Consider the following 22,223-nt stretch of genomic DNA (forward strand, 5'->3'; position numbering starts at 1 on the left):
CTCAAAATGGTGCAAATAGTTCCTGAATGTGAAACCCACTTTGGGAAATTCAAAGAAGTAGTTCTGTGATAAGTACTTATCAGCTACTCTTATTAAAGATAAGTCCACTGTTTAACTCCCAGTAACTCCCAGTTTTGGACTCCTGGTCTGGGAAGAGAAGCTAATACTCTGTTTAAGCTGATAATTTAGGAAAAATGTGAATTAAGAGCTTTTTCAGTACAGAATATCTGGATATTTCATAAATTAAAGGATACACTCTTTATAGTGCTGGTCATTTATCTATTTATCATGAATGTAGATATTAGTACATTGAGTCACAATACAAAATAAAACCTAAATGGTTTTCTAATACAAAAAAAAGTAACAGGATATTGAGTAACTCAAGACTACAAACTCGTGTGACTTTGAACCTTAGTCCTAAGGTCTTAGAAGCTCCACAAAATGTGTAATATTCATAGATGAAATTGTAGCACATACCAATAAAGCATACACTTTGAGTTATTTTTCTAGAAGTGAGAGAATTTGAGCTACCTGCTTCATATATTTTCTGAAATTTGCAAAATACCTGGATAGATTAAACTGGGTGCAAGTTAGGACCTTTAGAAAAGTAGAGTGGTCTTAAAGGAACTAAATACAGCTTTCAGTTTCATTACACAAGGCCAAGACACATGAATTAAGAAGCTGTAAATAAAGACAGGTGGGTAAAATGGCATTCTCTATTTCACCCCTGCTGTTAATAGAGTTAACTGATGTGTTTACTTGTGTGCACAGCATCCATCCATGGGCAACTACATATGTATCAATGCAAGAGAAGTGTACAAAGCAATGCTGTTACCAATCCTTGGGTGAGGAAGTAGACTGAAATAGCTCTTATGGGAAGGAAGGCAGATCAGCTTCACTTCTCCAACAAGATAGCTTCCTATTATATAAACATTAAAAAACGAACACATCAGAAGCTGGGTAAATAGCTTATAAATATCAGTGATGTGGTGCTTTTAATTAGCATATGAAAGCAAGGCCAAGTAGTATGCATGCTATGTACTTATTTAAATACATTTATTGAAAATGAAGTATTATCTTTCATATTTTTGCCCAGTATTTCATAATTTAATCCACCACTCATAGAAATACATTTTATATTTTGATATTTTTGCTAATGTATGTCACTATAGATATAATTATTGTCATTACATATGATACCACAATTTGTCAGATTCATTTCTTTCTAGCCTTAAGTTCAAGGTCCCAGAAAAGATATTTTTAAACATGTAATGGCCGATTCTAAGTTCATCGTGCAGAGCCGCTCTCTGCACGTGGCAGTCCCTGGCATACTGAAGATGGTTAATATATAACTCTTGTATGAAAGAATGCATCCATAAATGATAAACTTTAATTTTTGAACTAAATTTGAATTTGAGTTATTCTCATGATTTTCAAAAAGATATTTTGGCAGATATTATTCCAACTTGGCTCCAAAAAATGATGTATTTCCACCATTAAGACTGACTTATTTCCTTAAGCATAATTTCTTTTTAAAAGCAATGTGAAGGATTTTATTTACTACTCCAGAGCTATTACAGCTCCCATGACTGGTTCTCAGTCTTAAATATAGTAGAGTCACAATATATTATGGGTAACAGTGGAGCCCCAAGCAGTACATTCTTACGTGTCTGTCTTTTTCTTTTCATCTTCCAGGGCTCTTAAGGTGAGCTGCAGCCTGTCAGTGAGGATTTCCAGTTCTTGCGTGAGTTTGTATTCCTCTCTAAATTGTTCTCCCAAAAGAACAAGATCGCGCGTGGCATCATGAAGAGGGATGTCACTTAGATACAGCCCTCTCCTTGTCAAATCGTCCAGGTTCATGACACTGTCATATGGAGAAATGAGGCAAGATCAGTCTCAACTTGTATAGATGACAGTGCAACCCTGACTTCTGTCAAGGAGTCTGATCCTGCCACCTCATCCCATTCAAAAGATCAGGCTGAAGACAATAAAATTATGGAGAATTGAACAAAGATTGTGAGTTTATTTTCTTAGATATTTAAACATCTACCAAAAAGCAGTGAACTTGACATGCATTTTTGCCAGGTTGCACTTTTTGGTGCCATCAGTCTAAAGTGAAAAGATCATGTAGAAAATATCTCTGTGATAAACATTCAGGTATGTCATACAGGCTATAATTTATTATTCTCAAATTTTTTCTCATTATAAGGAGAGGAAAAAAATCTATCTTTATCCTCTTTCTCAGGAATAATGATGCTTCTTTTGAGAAACTACTTCACCTTGCTTTCTGGATTCTATGAATCTTGTAACTGGTTATTTTTCCCTTTTGGACACAATGACTAAAAATTCCCAACCATGTTTATGACCCATCCTCAGCACGTAATTTACGTATCTACATCTATGTACCATTCTTACTTCTGGCTCTCATGTCTTCTGTTCTCATTTTCTTTGACAAACTTTTCTCATGTATTTGAAGTATTATTCAATCTTGTGGCATTTTATGCATCATCATTGTACCTTGTGTCATTTTCCCAACAACATAATAATGTTTATTATTTCAGTGATGATCTGATTAGTAAAACGTTAATTGCTTTTTGAAAATGTACTTTTTGAGGCTGGGTACCGTGGCTCATGCCTGTAATCCCAGGACTTTGGGAGGCTGAGGTGGACAGATTACTTGAGGCCAGGAGTTCGAGAACAGCCTGGACAACATGGTGAAACAACATCTCTACCAAAAGTACAAAAATTAGCTGGGTGAGGTGGCTCACGCCTGTAGTCCCAGCCACCTGGGAGGCTAAGGCAAGAGAATTGCTTGAACCTGGGAGGTAGAGGCTGCGGTGAGGTGAGATCCCACAACTGCATTCCAGCCTGGGCGGCAGAGCGAGTCTCCATCTCAAAAAAAAAAAAAGTACTAATTGATTAAAGTGACCTAAGATTATTTTTCATTGACTTGAATTTTTTTTAATGCAACATCATTACTTCCGGCCACTTAGAATAATAATTACTCTAAAATGACAAAATTTAGTTATGACTTTGGAGAATATGGGATTAATAATTTGAAGAACTTTGAATTAATCCTATCTAAAATTCTTCAAAAGGGGTGACTGCGGAATTTTGAATTAATGCAATATAGTCTCAGTAGCAATGTTCATAAAGCAAAGCAAAAATTAGAATGCCTATAAAGAAAATTTAAAAATCAAAGATTTCATTAATGAAACACACAGTCTTTTTAGATTTTGGTAAAATGGATATGTAAGACCATTTGCAGAAAAAGACGCATCTGGAAAGAAACTAGATCATCAGCCAAAGGTATGTAAGACCTGCCCATGAGCAGAGAAAAAACTTGATAGTAAGTTCAAAAATGAATGGTTAAAAAGCTCATACGGAGCTACAAAACTTAATCCAATCATAAAGGTTTCATGATTCTAAAAATGTCCTATATCATTATTTTAATGAACTATTACATTTTTCCTAAATTTACACTAATCATCTTAGAATTGTTTATTTTACAAGTAAAACTACTTTTAATTGAGCTTTTGTTTATGTAGTGTGAGTAAAAATCTTCCCACATACATGTATGTGTCCCGTAGGACAATCTGCAATTTTCTCACTGGGTGACCAATGTCTGCATATGGCAATAAACAAATAAACTCCAAATTTTCTGCTTTTATTTCTGAAGAAAGCTTTATTTGCATAAATAGAAATTGTCCCTAATGAGAAGCTGATATTCTTCTAAGCTGCAAAGAGGCAGAAGAAGAAAACACTTACTGATAGCAGATGGGACATCTTTAGATCAATGTAGCTTATTAATTTTTTAAAAAAGGGTTTATGTTTCCTAATTTCGTTTCTTTTATTTTCATGATATTTATTCCTCATGAAAAAGACATCTATATCCTTATATTGTCTGATATATTATTCTTATATGTTATAGTTAAACAATATTTAATTTTGAATATATTTATCAAAATATTAACTACATATTATTCTTATATCATCCTAATATATATTCTAACATATTACAAATTAACTATATATTATTCTTATATATTATTATGTAATGTGTAATACAACCGTAATAATATGAAAGGAGGCTATTACAAAGTTTATAATATTTTTCAGAAATTTTAAGACCACATTTTTAAGTGCAAAGTGATCATGGTGGAATTCAAATTAAATATGTAACCAATAGCTCACCAAAACATGCTTTCTTGACTGTGTTAGTAGATAATGCACATATACTTTGTTTATACAAAATTATGAATACACAGAATATCATCTCACCATAATCCCCTCACAATAATCATCTCTCAATATCTTTTCTATTGTTCTGAAGCAAATTCAGACATAATTTTTATATTCTGAATTCCCATGTATTTCCTAGCAAAATGCTTTCCCAAATTGGAAAAACAACTATCTATAGTTTTATTTTTCTCTGATGTTTATTAAAAATAACATTTTACCTACATTTTAATTGTATAATATATTTGGAACAGCATATTTGGATTAGAGTAGCTAAATATTTTTAATTTAAAATCGTTCAAACCCAGAAATAATGAGAGTCCTTTTAGATTTTTTGCTAACGTATCATAGAAAAGATAATTTTTTGGTGTCAAATATACCTATGTATTCATTATGCCATCCTATTAGATGCTTTATAAAATTGCTTACCTAATGCCTCTTTTGAAGGTACAAAATGTTACTGCAGATTATTTATCCCATGGTCTAATGGCATAAATACTGCAAATGTATAAAGATATAACAAATAACAGAGTATGTGATTCTTCCTGAGTTTATTAGCAAAATATTAAATTAAATATTATCCTTGTTATAAAGTAATACATAACAAGGATTGTAAAATCTAATTACACCTCAGAGAATATGTAAATGTAAAGAAATAAAATGTTACGGCATTCCTTTGTTAGCTAAAGATAGGTACTGAGAGCCAATATAATTAATGTAAAAATTATTACCTTGGTGAACACAGAAAAAGTATGCTATCTGCTTCAGGTAAGTAGATCATTTGACCCTTGAGACGTAAGCAGCTGATTTCAGTCCCAGTCAGCTCATCTTCACATTCTAATTTCTCTACATCCAACAATCCTTCCTTGAAAAGGCCAGACATAACCATTAACAAATGCCTTTCTTTCTACTGAACAATTCAGTAACAGGAAGGACACACGTATCTCATTTCCCACCAAATCACAAAGCAGAGTAAGTGCATCATTAGAACAGGACAGGGCCTTTCATCAGAGCTCTGCCTGTAATAAGCCTAGTGGCCACCTTGCAGCACTGCAGAAAAGTGACTTGTTCCTGAATTCAGGACAGTAACTGTGCTACTCTTCATATACTTATTTCAAGCTTTTGTGAATCTTTTTTATTACCCTGATTTTCCAGTGTGGTTACAACATACATTACCAGACTACCAAAGAATGAACCAAGCCTCCCTATTCCCCAACCCTGGAAACAGTCAGTTCTGAATGCAGAAAGGATTAAATGGGTACTCTAGGAAACTGACTTTTGCTGTATCTGTCCCAAGAGCAAAAACTATGAGACACCAGCACTATCTAAATTATCAGCTGTGTGAATATTTTATCACTTTTTCACACACAAAAATGCTACTAGGAACAATAGACAATTTAAGAAAGAATAAATAAGTGGTTTTGAGTGAGGTTAAAAAATCCTTTTTAGTTCTGATTTTGAAATAAAGCACTATAGCTGCAAAGGGATTAAAAGATGTTGGTTTTCTGATGTGAAACGAGGCCATCTCAGAAAGACAATCTCTAAAATTTACCGCTGTTAATTTTAATCAGCTGATAGAGTTACACTGCTCCTCAGGCAAACCAAAAATCAATAGCATTGCCTTTTAATTAGATCTTTTTTTGAGATCTGGGTTTTATCTTCTCAGAGAATGTAGCAATTTTCCTTCCTGAATATTTCTAATTTGTAACATATCTTTCTCACATTTAATGAAATAGTATCTTGATTACCTTGCTTCTTAATACAAAAACCGTATTGATGTGTGAAAGGATCCCATGGAAACTAATATCAATATGAGGACGAACCAGCGAGAAGACAGAGAGAAGGCTGCAATTCCCAGGCTGGAGCTAAAATGTAGATAGAGAGCAAAGGGGATCTAATCAGCTAAAATAGTTTTTATACTTTGATATTAATCACTTGATTAAAACAGCTCAGTTATATTTAAAAATAGAAAATTATAATTATTTTAATTCATGGGACAGTTAGTGGAACTACGAACTCAAATCGCAATCTATACAACTCAGTGTTCAATGGGCATTAAATAGTTGCAAGAACATGAAATCTGATATAGATTCAGATGGCTAACATTCAAATGTAAGCTAGCACAAATTTACAATGCATTTTCAGAAGAAGAAAACACGAGTTTATCTTTTAAAATGTACAATGATATATTAAATGCATATGGCTTGAAATGAAATTAAAATACCAAAATCACGGGCAAACACTCTCTTAATATTTATCTAGAGGGCTAAAAGTGAAAACAATAGGTAACACTGATTGATTGCTTACAATAAGTGTGCTGTCATTTTACCTGGGGGAGAACTCTGTATATGGCATTCCCACACTGGGTGACCACTAGGTCCCGGTCAAATATTATATGAAAAGGAAAAGCTTTGCAGAATGTATATGGGCTGATGCGTGATTCCTGGGTACCATTTTCTTCAAATCTGTCAAGATCTTCATAAAAATCCTCTTCTTTTGACTCTTTTTCTTCAATTAAAAATTGAGTATGATCACATTCTTCATTTCTTTGCTGAATAACCTGGATATCAAAGGGGGAAATGGCATGAATCATCTGCATTTCAGTTTAATTAAAACACCTAAATATAAAAAATGAGTTATCAAAACTGCATTTAGAAGATTAATTACACAAATTCAGTACATGTATGGAAATACTACATATGTCTAAAATAGAAAAAATATTTCTGGACTTTGATCTATTAAATCTGAAGAGCGAATAATCATTGTAAATTTACAAATCTGGTATCAACTCCCCAGAATGCTATAAGTTCTCTTTGGTAGAATTCTTTTAAAAAGCACTGGTGGGCTCCGCCTTCTCAGACAAGCACACTTGCATAGCCAACAGCCTGAAAGCCATACAAGCTGGCGCTATCAAACAAAATTACAACGCTATTTTAAAACAATGGGGAATAAAATGATAGAGATGCATATTCAAAATAAATGCAATGTCATTTTTAACCGTCAATTGGCAAATGTATAAAGTTACAATACCAGGCTAGGTTTGCTGGCTCCCACCTGTAATCCCAGCACTTTGAGAGGCCAAGGCGGTCAGATCACCTGAGGTCAGGAGTTAGAAACCAGCCTGGCCAGCAAGGCGAAACCCCATCATCTCTACTGAAAATACAAAAATTAGCCGGGTGCTGTGGTGGCTGCCTGTAATCCCAGGTACTCAGGAGGCTGAGGCAGGAGAATTGCTTGAACCGGGAGGTGGAGGTTGCAGTGAGCTGAGATCGCACCATTGCACTCCAGCCTGGGTGACAGAGCAAGACTTCATCACAGAAAAAAAAGTTACAATACCAAATTGGGTGAGGTACTAAAAAAGAGGCATCTCAAATACCACTGATGAGAGAGTATTTTGATTAATCTTTCTGAAGGATAAACTGACAATATACATAAAAATTCCTTAAAATTTTATGGATTATTTGATTTAATTGCAAATCTAGGAATTCATTCTAAGGAAGTAATCATAATTGTGAGCTAATATCAATAATGTAAAAAAATGCTACATTTTTAAAGCATTAAAGTATAGAATTTTTCTTTTTTTCTTTCTTTTTTTTTTTTTTTGAGACGGAGTTTTACTCATGTTACCCAGGCTGGAGTGCAATGGCGCCATCTCGGCTCACCGCAACCTCTGCCTCCTGGGTTCAGGCAATTCTCCTGCCTCAGCCTCCTGAGTAGCTGAGATTACAGGCACGCGCCACCATGCCCAGCTAATTTTTTGTATTTTTAGTAGAGACAGGGTTTCACCATGTTGACCAGGATGGTCTCGATCTCTTGACCTCGTGATCCACCCGCCTTGGCCTCCCAAAGTGCTGGGATTACAGGCTTGAGCCATCGCGGCCTTCTTTTTTTTTTTTTTTAGGTTAAATTGCAAGCAATGAGTCCTCTTAGAAAGGGAAAACTCAATCTCAACAGCGACCAGACCCAAAGCGGAAAAGGTTGGGACAACATTTCTTCATTTACAGCTAAATGAAAACAAAACGTTGTTCACTTTTCTTTTTTCAGGAGTACACTGTCACATTCTATGAGATTTGAAAACCAAATCACAATAACTATAGATGCTATTGCATATACTGTTTTGGACATATTTTATCGCAAAACTGGGATATTACTACTCTCACTGTCAGAATAACTTACTATACTGGCTAAGTATTAGTATCCTTATTTATAATTTGAAAATTTTACATCACTAAGGTTGATTTCCCAAAATCATAGACAAAGCAAGAAAGTCAGGCCTAATTTTGGTGTTCTACTCTGTCTGTTTCTATTTAAGTAGAGAAACTGAATTTTATGTATCCTAAACTTATGAATTAATCATTCAATTCTAATTTTTTGCTTTGATCAAACTGGCAAAACAAATGGCTTTTCTAACCATATTTTTAACTTCTCATTGATATGTCACTTTATGACATGATCTAGTATTAATTATGTGGCTCAAATTGCCTGGTATCTCTGGGCCTGATAAACTTAAGCACTTGATGTGAAAATGCCTCAAGAAGTCAAAACAGTGCCTTCGAAAAAGTTAAACATACAAAATATACTTACAAAATGCAAATATTTCAGAAATTCATATTGAAGCACTTGAATAAATGGTCAGAAGAAAATTTAAATACTGTATAAAGTGAACCATATAATTGAGTAAATACTTGAATATCACACAGTTTGCTAATGCCAGCAATTTCCCATGCCAAGTATTCTAATGCCAGTATTAGCAGTTTCCAAGTCTGTCCTAATTTGTGTTTCTTTCTGAAGTTTCTATGAACCTGCTTCTTTCTCAGTCTGGTTAAATAAGAACAAAGCCAATAGTGCATACAATATGCATATAGGTTCACTCCATATAGATACTGTGCTAGTGTAATATCAAGATCAAAAGATTAGAAATGAGAGATATATACTATTTTGATTGAATATCAGTGAGGTGCCCAATCATGGATAAATTGTGATACTTCAACCAAGGTTTTAATTTGTGAGGGTCTGAATTTGATAATGCCATGTTATACACAGTCCCACTTTCTATTAGGTCGGTGCAAAAGTAATTGTGGTTTTTACCATTACTAATAGTTGCAGGAAAACTAATGATGCACCTGGGAATCACCAACAAGTGCCACGTAAGAACTGATGCCAACTTCTGAAAGAAAGAAAACCATGAACTCTAATGTAACGTTACTGGATTAAATGCGTGGATTTCTTTCTAATCTAATCAATTTAAATGTTACAATTTTGGTTAACACTCCACTTAAGAGTTTTAGACTTCCTGAGTGTGTTAGAACATAACTCTGATCTCTAAGAAAGAACTGTCTATTAGGTTTTCTATATATATATATAAGGAAAAGTTGGGAAAAAGTATCTCTCCCCACTTTGGCCGCAAGTTTAAGGCCACTGAGAATTAACTCTTGGGTATGAACATGCTGAACACATAAAAAGCACCTGGCTGGGAGAGACTGTAAGGGCCAGAGATTAAAAAAAATAGTGGTTCTCTTTGTTGCACAGTTGCCCTATCAGTACCTTGAAATTATCATTCAAAACTAAGACTGTGTATTACCAATAACAATACAGTTTTTAAAGTACCAGACCTGGCTTCTTTCACCAAGTAACTTGATTAAAAACAAAAACAAACACTTTTGTTCACAAAATGAGACACTCCAGCTGTATTTTGGGGCAGACAAAAATCGACAAAAAGATAATGATCTATAAAATACACTTAATTTTAGATTATCTTAGAATTTGACTATCTATAATATGGATATTTGCATGCTGAAACCCACAGCTCTGTCAGTCACATATTCTTCTGCTTCCCAGCTGGTGTGTATTCACAGGGAATGCAAAATAAATTTCTTGTAGCCTTGAACAATATATAATTAGAAAGAAAAATCTGCTGCCAGAAGGAAAAAAATATTCTGTATAATGCACTCCGAGGCCAAATATAGAAGACTGCTGGTCTGTCCACCGTTTTGGATTACATATACTGCCAGGGAAGAGCACTGACAGTGATAACTGTAGGTAAATTTAAAGAGTGTCATTTAAAACAGTTTTAGATATCATCTGTGTTCAGAAATCTCCATTGCTGTTTGTTACCTTCATGTCTATTTCAGTGCCATGTATTTGTTGAGCCACTGTTTTGGTGATTCCAATGACAATATCCTGAAGTCCTTCTCTCTCTGAGTAGTAGTGCAGAATGAGTCCTTTGCCCTTTTCTGCGTCAGTGCACCTAAAGGAAGGTGCACGCATTCCTGGGTAGATAGTAGCAAGGTGGTCATGCAGAGCATCAAGGTTCTGCAGCAAAGAGGAAAGAGAGACCAATAAACAAGGCTTCCGCAATGACAGCTGAGAAAGCAAGATATGAAAACAAGGGTCAAATCGGAGTCTAATGGGGAGATCAGCAACGCAGCACATGAAGCATACCCTTCACTCACTTCACCGAGATATAAGTAAGGCAAATACCACAGATAAAACAAAACTAAGGTAGTAGAATTAAGAAAACCATCTCTTGCTATGAATAGTTAGTACATTTTAAGAAAAGATAAATAAGTGGGATTAAAAAGAATGCCTGAAGCGGAAAACACATAGTTAAGGGCTAAGGAAAAGATATTGACATCTACAAGAGCTTGGGGCAGTTTTTTATGTGTGTTGTGATCAACAACAGGAAATGCCCAAAGGGCTCCCATATTCCCCTCGTGTGTATACTGCAATTCTAAAAATTTTCAACTGAAAAAACTAAGCCCAAATTATAAGCATATAAAATATAAACATATTATTTTGTGATTTCTATTTAACTATTCTAAATGTTAGAAATTAAACGTCTACTTTAGAAACTAAAGCAATGTAATTTCTTCATGTTCTTTAGTAGGCTATCATCAATGTGGACTTTCATAGCTAATCTGTGAAATAAATACCTTTTGAAATGTAAGTCTTAGAAACTGGCCAATAAATATTTTCTGCTCTTGTAGCCTTGCCATTAATTTGGAAGATGCCACATTCCCCTCAGTCCCATATTACTAATATACAAAACTAATTGGTGTAAATATGACTAGAAGAAATGGTGCAAACTATATATTTTATTTGACCCGAGATGATGTTTCAAATAACACTTAGTTCATAACCTGTTGGGGTGTGTGTGTGTGTGTGTGTGTGTGTGTGTGCTGCACATATATAGTAGGATACACACATAGCACAGCATGGTATAGGAATTAAGAGCAATATGACTTAGGATCAAGTAGACATGGTTTAAGTAATGACTGTCATTTCATAGGGCGGTAGCTAATTTGCCCAATATTTCTAAGACTTTATTTCTTCTGGCAAAATGGAGACAACTTTAAAAATGTATATAAAGCACTTAGCATATTTCAGATGTGGTTGACAAAATAATTGTCTCTGAAAGATTCCCTTGCCTTAACCCCTGTAAACACATTATATGGCATGATGAAAGGGATTTTGCAGATGTTATTAGGGTTATGGACCTTGAGCTGGGAAGATTATCCTGGATTATCTAGGTGAGCCCAACTTAGTCACATGACTGACTGTGCACTTAAAAATCAAGAAGCTTTCCCTGCTACATGGTGAGAGACAGAGGTGCAATGACAGAAGGTCAAAGAGATGGGAGCATGAGAAGGATTCAACAGCATCTGCTGGTTCTGAGATGCAGGAGACTGTTCAAGAACTGGAAAGAGGTCCCCAGGACTCTAGGGCAGCTGCCTGCTGACAGTCAGGGAAACTGGGTCCTCAGCTCCATAACTGTATGGAACTGAATTCTGTCAATACCTGAATGAGAAAGAAAACAATTATTTCCAAAGGCCGACATAAAGATACACAGTTCTGCCAATACAGCACTCTGAATATAGTCCATTGAAGGCCTTCAGCGGACTTCCAACTTAGAAAACCATAGGGTAATAAATCTGTGTTGTGTTAAGCACTTAAGTTTGTGGTCATTTGTTATGGTAGCAATAAAAATGAATACACCAAGCAAGTAGTAGTCATCTAGTCATAACTGATGATTATTTTTAAAGAGAAGAAAAAAAACCAGTTTCAAAATGTCATGGGCATAAAATAATGTATCTAAAATAAAAGCACTGGAGATATGCCAAAATTGAACTGTGGCTTTCATTCCAAATGTCTCAGAGAGGTCAATTTAGAAAAACAGAAAAATCCAGTGAGCTTACTGGGAGGACGGTGGAGTGAGTATGAGATGATTCTGCGGGTGTCCGCATTTGAGCAATACTCTACCAGGGGACCTATGGCATTGTCTAATTTTCTGTCCCTTCCGTGCATCCACTCAATCATGCATTCACTCTATAAAGTTCCTGTATGTGCATTACGTATCACACACTGTGTCACGGGGGCTGGGGGGCAGGGTAGATGTTTGTATGCAGATCTCCATGATGAGGATTAAGCAGCTCATGGTTTATATCACAAATGGATGTGCAGAGTGGCTTTTGATGAACAAATGAGGAAGCCAACAACTCAGGCTGAGATAATGGAGTTAAAATACCTCAAAATGAAGATGAGCTCTGAGCTGAGTCATGAAGTTTGACATTCTAATCCAGATAAATAATTCAATGGTCTCCTCAACTGGATAAATCTGGTGACTTTTTGAACTGTCTGTATCTACAGTGCTTTCTGTTCCCTTCCCCACATTTACACCTGTTCAAGTCAGGCTAATTCTGACCCAAAACATCAATTCATCCTGATTGCCTCTAGAGGCTGCTAGTGCCATGTGAAAATAATCCAATATGGTAGACACTAAGTATACACAACCTACAAACCTGAGTCCTAAAACTGTTTTACTTGGTTGAATAGTATGAGGGGTTCCTCCAGTGACAAATCATTCGCATTAGAACTCTTCCCATAGAATGGAAGACCTGAGGACTCTGTTCTTTATAACCCTCCCAGACCCCTTATACTTCTACTTATGTATATTGTGAAACATGTCGTGAAAGAAATCTAGTGAGGAAAAAAAAAACCTCCCAAGAGAGTTTTATTTTTATCTGCCTTCCTCACAAAGTCAAAATTGAGCTTTTGGCTGCATTTAGAATATGTTTCTAATATATTCCGGCCCAGGTATTATGTTGTAGCTCACTTAAAAAAGAAACTGAGGCTGGGCGTGCTGTCTCACACCTGTCATCCCAGCGCTTTGAGAGGCCCAGGCAGGCAGATCACTTCAACTCAGGAGTTCAAGACCAGCCTAGCCAACATGGTGAAACCCTATCCCTACTGAAAATACAAAAATGAGCCAGGCATGGTGGTGTACGCCTGTAGTACCAACTACCTGGGAGGCTGAGGCATGAGAATTACTTGAACCCAGGAAGCGGAGGTTGCAGTGAGCTGAGATCTTGCCACTGCACTCCAGCCTGGGTGACACAGTGAGACTCTATCTTGAAAGAAAGAAAAGAAAGAAAGAGAGAGAGAGGAAGGAAGGAAGGGAGGGAGGGAGGGAGGAAGGAAAGAAAGAAAGAGAGAAATTGAACCAAACAGTAACTTGAAATGGGCATTTTAATATTTTTTCAATTTTTTTCTAAGTAGAATGCTTACATATTTCATAAATCAATGTGCTTATATTATTTTCATACTCATCTATTTTTACTGGATTGCTAAAACATTTCTACATTCATTCAAGCAGATGGTATAAGGCAGTAACGATTTATACTACTGCTACTGGCACCACTGAAGCTAAGGTAAGTCAGAGCGGACATAATGGCCCAAGTCAGTGCTTCCCGAGTCACAAAAGATGGGCAGTGCCCCCTCACCGGATACCAAAAACACCAATGGGAATGTTAATCTTTCCTGTATTTTTGTGGTAACCAACTTTCCAGAGATGTACTGTTCTATTGAATTTACTATTAATTAACTGAACAAGTAAAGTGCTTTCCTGAATCATAAAAGACTGAACACCACTTAATGTAATATTGATTTTCTTTAGATAGTATCTAATATAAAAAACACTCTTGGGATTTCTTGAGTTACAACCTTCTTTACTTGGCTTTACTCTTTCAAAATTTAATTACCACAGCCAGACTATTACAAAAATTGGGATTAATGATTAAAAGTTAAGTTATTTTCATTGAAGTACACTTATATTGCTAATAAATTTGTCATCCTCATATACAGGCTTCAATGTGTTTGCAGCAACGTCAAAGGCTACAAAAAGATTCTTACAATAGCCAAGAAAAAACCCTTTCTACATTTGATAATGGTATCTAAACAAAGATGATGGTTCATCCACATTGCTCTAACAATGCATTCTGGAGAATAACAGTTTCGTATCAAAAGTGATATTTTGTGTTATTTCTAAATATACCCACGGAAGCACTTACAGAGAGTAAAGATCTGCGTGGCCGATTAAAGAAGTATGTCCATATGCATGAAAGTAAAAAAGACAACGGAAAAATGTAAACTCTTATATTGCAGCACAAGCAGATTCCTAGGAAACAATGACGTAAACCTCAAATATGCTTTGATTCATTCTTCTAGGCTTTATAAAATAAAAAAACATAGAGAGCAGATCCATTCATCTATTTTGATATCTTGAGATACCGAAAGGATTTAAATACATAATTTCATTTCTTAATGTTCTAATATCATTTTACTGTTTTTCTACAAGCAAACGAATGTGGTTTTTCTACTCAGGAATTTTGCAGCCTTTGGTTTATTTTATCACTCGTATTTATCATTTACAGGAGAAAAATTCATTCTGATATTCTGGGATACTGTACTGGAGTTTCAGATACAGTACACGTCACAGATTTGGAAAACAAAAGACAATTTATCATTTGTTTGAGAAATACTTTAAAGTTTCACATTTTTAAAGATCTTGGAATGTTTCAAAATAAATGTACATTTTCGTTTTCTAACATGCATGCCAAAAATAAGTTCATACATAATTACCATGGCAAAGTCCTCAGAAGTCAACTCCCCAATTCTCCTGTTTCAAGGACATCTAATTACAATTTTTAAAGGATCCAGAGAAATGGGTAAGACCTTGCCTTGAAAGTTTTGAAAGCAAGACATTTTCAGTCTCTAAGAATCCTTGTTTTAGTGGATGGGGAGAAGGGAGTTGTCTATGTTGAGAATACTACTGCAGTTTAGATCTGCAAGAAATCTTTAAAATTAGTCATTGCAAACCTCTTTTTGTTTTTCAATGAAGGAGGATGAGGCACAGGATTTCCTTTCTTTATATCCCCCATACGTCTGAAAAATAGGACCAGCATCAACATTCTTTAATGAGAACCATGTAATTAAAAAAATTTTTTTTAAGTTTTATAAGAAAAAATTCACTTTGGAATTTGAAGATAAAACATTTAAACAAAGTAGACCCAAGAAAATGAAAACCAAACCCTAGATAATGAGAAGCAACAAAGTAAATAGCATGAGATCAGAGTGAGTAAGAAGTGAATGCTTTCATGATACTTTTCCTGCGTTTTATTCTTGGAGCTGCTCCATGAAAATTAAATAGCTTTTCAACAGAAAAGATATAGATACTCGTTTCTAAAAGAAATATTGAAAATCTCTATTTAAAAAGAAACTGTACCAGAGTCACTAAAATCATTAAAATGGAAATAACTTTAAAGCTATATCAATTTATCATTACCATCTTCTCCAGGGAAATATTTAAAGAAAGATATTTAAAACATTTCACTTATTCTACTGCTTTTAAACGCATGTTAAAAATAATCCAGCTTATATAATACTACATGTAACAATTAACCAATATTTTGAAAAATTATGAAAATATATACCAGTTATTCAAACTGAAAAGCCTTACAATTCTAGAATATTTCTTATCTTCCTTCACAAGTTTTTTAAAAATAAAGCTAAATCCCTACTTGTCAAATTTTAAATCGCGGATTACAGAAATTGGCATTGTGGATGCTGAGAAAAACAGTTCCTTTTGAAATTCCAAAGTTAAAAATAAAGTGAATGGCGCACTTTTTTCTTAAGAAATATAAATAATTTAGGGAAGTATTAGAATTTTACAGCTGTTCAGGAAAATCCTCATATTTCCCAAAATAACCCTTTGCACAAACATTAAGAATTAGATCAGTCATCAATCGCAGGTTGTTCCTGGTGGCCAAATCCCAATGTTGTATTTAATAAGCCAAAACCTGGAGCCAACAGGAATTGAAAAAAGTCCCATTGCAGGCTGAACAGACGCGCTGGTTGATAAATATGAATTGAGTGAACGACTGAAACTGTCACCATATCAAGAGTAGTTGAAGAAGCCAGTGTCTCCAGCAAATAATGAAAGAATGTTTATTTAACTATTTGCCTGAGTTCTATATGCATACTTAGGTCATAATTTAAATCCTAACTGGTCTCTACAATTGCATTTCCCTATGTATATTTTAATAGTCAACCTAGCAGCCTTCACTGTGCATTTTAATTTCATTTTAACTCTGCAAATTTGTTGGGGAGGTAAAGACAATATGATGTAGTAATAATGTAATACCATTGAAATTGAATTAGCAGCCCTGTTTGGAACTGATATGGCTCCCATTCCCACAGGTAATAGATTTTCTCAAACACAGCATTCTCACAGCTCTTGCTTCATTGGACAAGCATACACACATATATTAACACAGACATAAAATATAGAGTTAAAAATAATGCACAGAGTACTGCTCTAGTTATCCACAGCTGTATGTAAAACAACTCTAATAATTTATTTGTTATCTTTCGTGGTTCTGTGGGTTGTCTAGCTAAATTAGAAAGTTCTTCCCTTGAGATGGAATCAGATGGAAACTGGGTTGAAATTATCAGAAGAGGGTAGCTGGTTTGTTTTCCAAGATGGATCAGTCAGACGGCTGGTAGTTGTTTCTAGCTCTTTGCTGGGAGCCCAGCTAGAACTGCTATCTGTGTGCCAGTCTACATGTGGCCTCTCCGTGTGGTTTGTGCTTCTCATTTCATGTGTCTGGGTTTCTAGAGATACCATCCCAATAGCAAATGTTCCAAGATACCCAAAAGGAAACCAAGACTTCTTCTGTTCTAGCCTAGGAAGTTTGAATATGTCACTTTTGCCACATTCTCTTAGTTCAATAATCACTAAAGCCAACCCAGATTCAAGGAAAAGAGAATTTCACCTCCTGTGAGGGAGAGGCAAAATCATACTGCAGAAATGCATGTGAGATAGGAGAGACTGTTGCAGTAATTTAAGGACATTAGAGAGTAATGACGAGTGTGGATTAAGATGAAAATAGCATTAAATTGGCCATTTCTTATCAGCTATTTTCTTATGAAGCTTTCAAATCCCATGCATTCTTTGCAGCGTTTTCGTCAGAACACTAGAAGCTTCTGATAGAAATTGACTGTAACAATAACACGGAACCACACATTTTATTTTGAATTTATGAATAAAAAAGTGGAAAAATTAGATAAAATTCTTACTGAAATATGGTCTTGTATTTAAGATAATATATCTAAGTAAAATATATAAGATCCAAAAATCAAATTAAAAATGGCTTACTTCTTTTTCTCTTTTTGATAAATTATATTTTCATGTATTAAATTGACCAAAGAATAAATGCCAAAGATGATTACTTTTTTCATCAGCCCACAAATTGATTGTTTCACTGGATATTTAAGAAAAATAAATTCTAAACTGTGAAATACCTAGAGGAGTATTTCTACAATGTTTATCTAAAACTATTTCTTATATTTTATTACTTTATCCATTTAGGACTTTTAGCCATTTTTTTGTTAAAGTCTAAGGGTGATTTAAAATAAGCATAAGGCAAAATTTTTAAAATTGAATTTGGAAGCACAGGAGAGACTGCATGAGCAGGGTCATGAATTAGATATTGGCACCAAAGCCTTTCAAGGTGGAAGATATGTTAGTATTCGTTGTCTAAATCAACTATCAATGGAAATGGTAAAGTCCATGTGAGAAAACAAGTATGTTTCTGGAGCTAAGCTACTGATGTTTTCTATACAGCATGTCCTTGAATATAAAATTTAAGTAAAAGAGGTATTATCCTGATAAAACAGGACCAAATAATTTTAAGTAGAAGAGGTATTATCCTGATAAAACTGGACCAAATAATTTTAAAAACACATACACTTCAGAATTAATTAATTCTATTATTCAAAGACTGTTTCATTAATTGCCTATTATATGCTGTGTTTAGTATTTAGAAAAAAATTTTAAATTATTTCAAGAAACGTGAAAACAATGGTATAGTATGTATAAGTGTGTATGTGTGTGTGTGTATATGTGTGTATATATATATATATGTATATATATATATATATATGTGTATATATATGACAGACCTATTCTTAATAATGTATCCAACTGAAAGGCTGTGGTCAGACAACTTCCAAGGAAATTCTGCTTGCTGTGATGAGTGAGTCAGAGTTGCTCAGCTAACGCATAATCAAATAGTCTCCGTGTTATGATTTCAGTAGCTATTTTAGTGTTCCCTTAAAGCTTAAAATGGAAATATTAGAATGGACACTTTAAAAGTGTCAATAGATACAAGCAATGTGCCCTATAATTTAAATAATAAACAGTAATTTACTATGTTCACCTGAAAAGGAAATTGGTCTAGTGTATCTCTCTTCTTTCATATTTCATTCTATGATTCATCTGTAAATATAATTACAGGTCTCACTCAAAATGGGTTATCCTGAGTAAAATAATTCAGCTGATCTGTTGGTGTGTTTGCTTCCTATTGTGTGTTTTCTAGTTTTGCACAAAGAGCAAATATTCATTTTTTTACAAAAGAGATATTCATTTAATCCCAGATATACAGACTGCATCTGTGGAGGTACAAACATTAAGAGATTATACATCATCTCTGGCTTCCTGAAGTTTACGTTCCAGTCCATCAAATGGGAATGATAACGCAGTGTGAAAGCTACTGTGGCTGAGGAAATAGAGTGTCTTATGACAATAAGAGAGTGGTTAGTTACCAGGACGAGATAGAGCGGAGCTTGGAGAGAGGAATGGGGCCTTCCTAGAGAAGTAATTTTACCTTCAGGATTAATAGCATTTATCTAGGGGGAAAGCCCTGGAACAATGCTCCAGGCAAAGAGAAGAGCCTGTGCAAAAGCTGAGAGGATAGTGGGAACAAGATAAATGCAAGGTTCTAAAAGAGGTTAAGTTTGGCTGGACGGAGGGAGAGGGAGAGGAAAGATGGAGAGAGGATGAAGGTTTCAATTGTTTTAAATATTTTGACAGTTTCCAATGAGCAATAAAAAATTACTCCAGAGTTTGAACAAGAAAATGATATGATGAGATACATTTGAATTTCAGAAAAAGCACTCGAGTTATAGAATGGAGAAGAGATTGGAGGAATCACCCATCCAATCTCTAGACAATGGTAGACTCTCCCAAAAAGTGTGGGGGAAATAGAGAAAAGTGGCAGAATTCTCAAAGCTCAGTATTTGGGAAATAGAATCTAAATATGGGGTGACTGATTAAAACCAGAGCTGAAACAGAACTAAAAGTCTTTAAATTTTTAGTGAAAAGTTAAAGTTACCATAAAGAATATTTTATTAATTTATGTAACAAAAATGTCAATCTTTGTATGTGTGCTGGGATGTGAAAACAGTGTTATGAAAGTTAATTAGACTTTGTTTCATAGTCACACCGAAGAAAAGTCCATTTAATTTCTGTGTAATTAGCCTAATGATAACATAAATATCTACTTTTTAGAAAAGCAGTATTTTAACATATTCAATTTGCCATTGCTATGTACAATTGCAAAACCAGGAGAAAAAAGGAACTAAATCATAATGTATGATATTGATGAAAACTTTATGGTATTCTAACTTTCTCATTTCTTCATTGTTTCCTCTTACATTGAAAGAAAAATGAACTAAAATAGTGTGTAATTTAAAGCTATGTTAACTAAATTTTATAAAATCAAATATATTCAAAATATTATCATTTTAACGTGAAATCAATATAAAACTATGAATAAGCCATCTTTTATTCTTTTTATACTGTCTTTGATATCTGGTGTGTATTTACACTTAGAGCACATCGTGCTTTGTTGTATGTATGTATGTATGTATGTATGTATGTATGTAGAGACAGGGTCTCACTCTGTCACCCAGGCTGGAGTGCAGTGGTGTGATCATAGCTCATTGCAGCCTTCGTCTCCCAGGCTCAAGTGATCCTCCTGCCTCAGCCTCCGAGTAGCTGGGACTACAGGTGTGAGTCACCGCCCAGTTTGCACATCTCATTTTAAATGCTGAGTAGCCTCTTGCAACTAGTGGCTGTCCTGTTGAATAAAGCAGCACCAGAACACAGAGAAACACACCTAAAAGGCTGCTTGCTCTCTTACTGTGCCGTAATTAGCTTAGCAGGTGGTCACAATGAGTAGAGGTGGAAAATTTGAAAAAAAAAATTAATAAAACCATTTGAATCTTTGTTTTGTTATGTGAACATGGCCATGGAGAGAGAGAGAGTTAAAAGTCAGACAGGTCAAATGAAAGTTGCTGGTAAGTTGATAGTGGTCAACAAAAGTACTAAAAAGTGACGTACGTATTCAAAAACCCAAAATCCACCCAAAATTTTAAGTATCAAACTTTAATCCATTTAAAATAATCCCATTAAATGCTGGCTGTTCAATTTTATTTAAATATCTTTTGGCAGCTACTTCATTTGGAAGTGGCAGCTTTTTTTGACACCAGTAGTTTAGTAAACCATGGCAGGAGATTGCAAACCAGTTTCCAAGTTGATTTAATGCTGTTTTAAGTTTACAAGAAAAATGTCACTATGTAAACAACAGACATTTTGATTAAACACTAAAGTTCTTATTTTGGCTGTTAAATCAATAATGCAGCTGGATTGAAAGTAGTTTACATTCCCTCAAAACTGGGCTTCGGTTCAGCTAGTATTGCACTGACATCATTTTCCAGCAAGATCTGGCTGCTTTCAGCAGCCAGTTTAGAAATATCCTTTGCAAACAACCACATAATTTTCAATGTTAACACATTTCAAGAAGAGGGTCTCACAAATGCCAGTGCTTAAAATAGTATAGTCAATCCAGAAATAGTCTCTCATCTAATGTGTAATTTACTAGCAAAATCTTTTAAGGCAATTCTAACAGGAATGTAAGACAAAGGCCTTTGACTGCATTATTTATCTTTTTCACCTGAAACTGACTTTGGACTGTTTCCTATTTTCCTTAGTATAGTTGATTAATTAATATGTAACTCATGCTAATGGATCTTAAGTATGTTTTGGTGACAGAAGACCTGAAAACCCTGCTACTTTTTCCTTAACAACAAGCTCCAGGTAGAATTTCATAAATACTGATACATTGCTTGATTATATCTACAAACCAGGAATGTTTTGCAAATAAAAAATAAGACCATATAAGATGTCTAAAACATAAAAATAAAACCACAACCACTAGCATAAAAAACAATTACAAAAAAAAAAAAAAAAAAAAAAAAAGGCAAGTGAACAGATCACAAAAGACCATGTGGAGTTTTTCAGGGAACATTAATTTACAACTTGCATATTAGTATCAGCAACCAGAAATTAAAGAAAAAAATATGTAGCAAAAAATGCTAAAATGTGTTCAAGACCCTCCAATAGCTATGCTTACCTGTAGAAATTCCCTGACATTAGAGCCCAGGACACGCAAGATTGTATCATAACCGGATTCTTGGCAAAAGACGAAAAACATCTTCCCAAACATTTGGAGGATTTCTCCAGCATTAAGATCTATTTTACAGGTTCAAGAAGGGAGGGGGGAAAAAAAGCATGTAATAGGTGAACTATTGTTCATAGAAAGAATGAAGATAAATGTTTGTTAAAATAATTTTAGATGTCTTCAATTTTTGTGCATGGCAAACATGGATCATATGAAAAATTCTGGCCAGGACAATACAATGAAGTCAGAGAAGGCAATGTATAAACATATTAATGGTATACATTTGCATTTACAAGCAAAGCAACCAGTTTCTCAGCTTATATTACAAATTATAAGTGGAGCATA

At 34.6% G+C, this 22,223-nt stretch overlaps 1 protein-coding gene across 2 annotated transcripts in view; it reads right to left on the reverse strand.

Moving 5' to 3' along the window:
- Window positions 1-22,223, reverse strand: part of GUCY1B1 (guanylate cyclase 1 soluble subunit beta 1) — a 46,482-nt gene that overhangs the window by 6,337 nt on the left and 17,922 nt on the right. For both annotated transcript variants that reach the window (XM_032248594.1, XM_032248595.1), the window contains exons 4-9: window positions 21,831-21,949; window positions 10,354-10,551; window positions 6,569-6,799; window positions 5,988-6,104; window positions 4,971-5,104; window positions 1,667-1,864 (exon numbers count right to left, since the gene is read on the reverse strand). In XM_032248594.1, coding sequence (XP_032104485.1) covers window positions 1,667-1,864; window positions 4,971-5,104; window positions 5,988-6,104; window positions 6,569-6,799; window positions 10,354-10,551; window positions 21,831-21,949 — 997 coding nt within the window. The remainder of the gene's footprint in view (window positions 1-1,666; window positions 1,865-4,970; window positions 5,105-5,987; window positions 6,105-6,568; window positions 6,800-10,353; window positions 10,552-21,830; window positions 21,950-22,223) is intronic.

Source organism: Sapajus apella, unplaced genomic scaffold, assembly GCF_009761245.1.
Source record: "Sapajus apella isolate SASKATOON/1434 unplaced genomic scaffold, GSC_monkey_1.0 scaffold67, whole genome shotgun sequence".
NCBI lineage: Eukaryota > Metazoa > Chordata > Mammalia > Primates > Cebidae > Sapajus > Sapajus apella.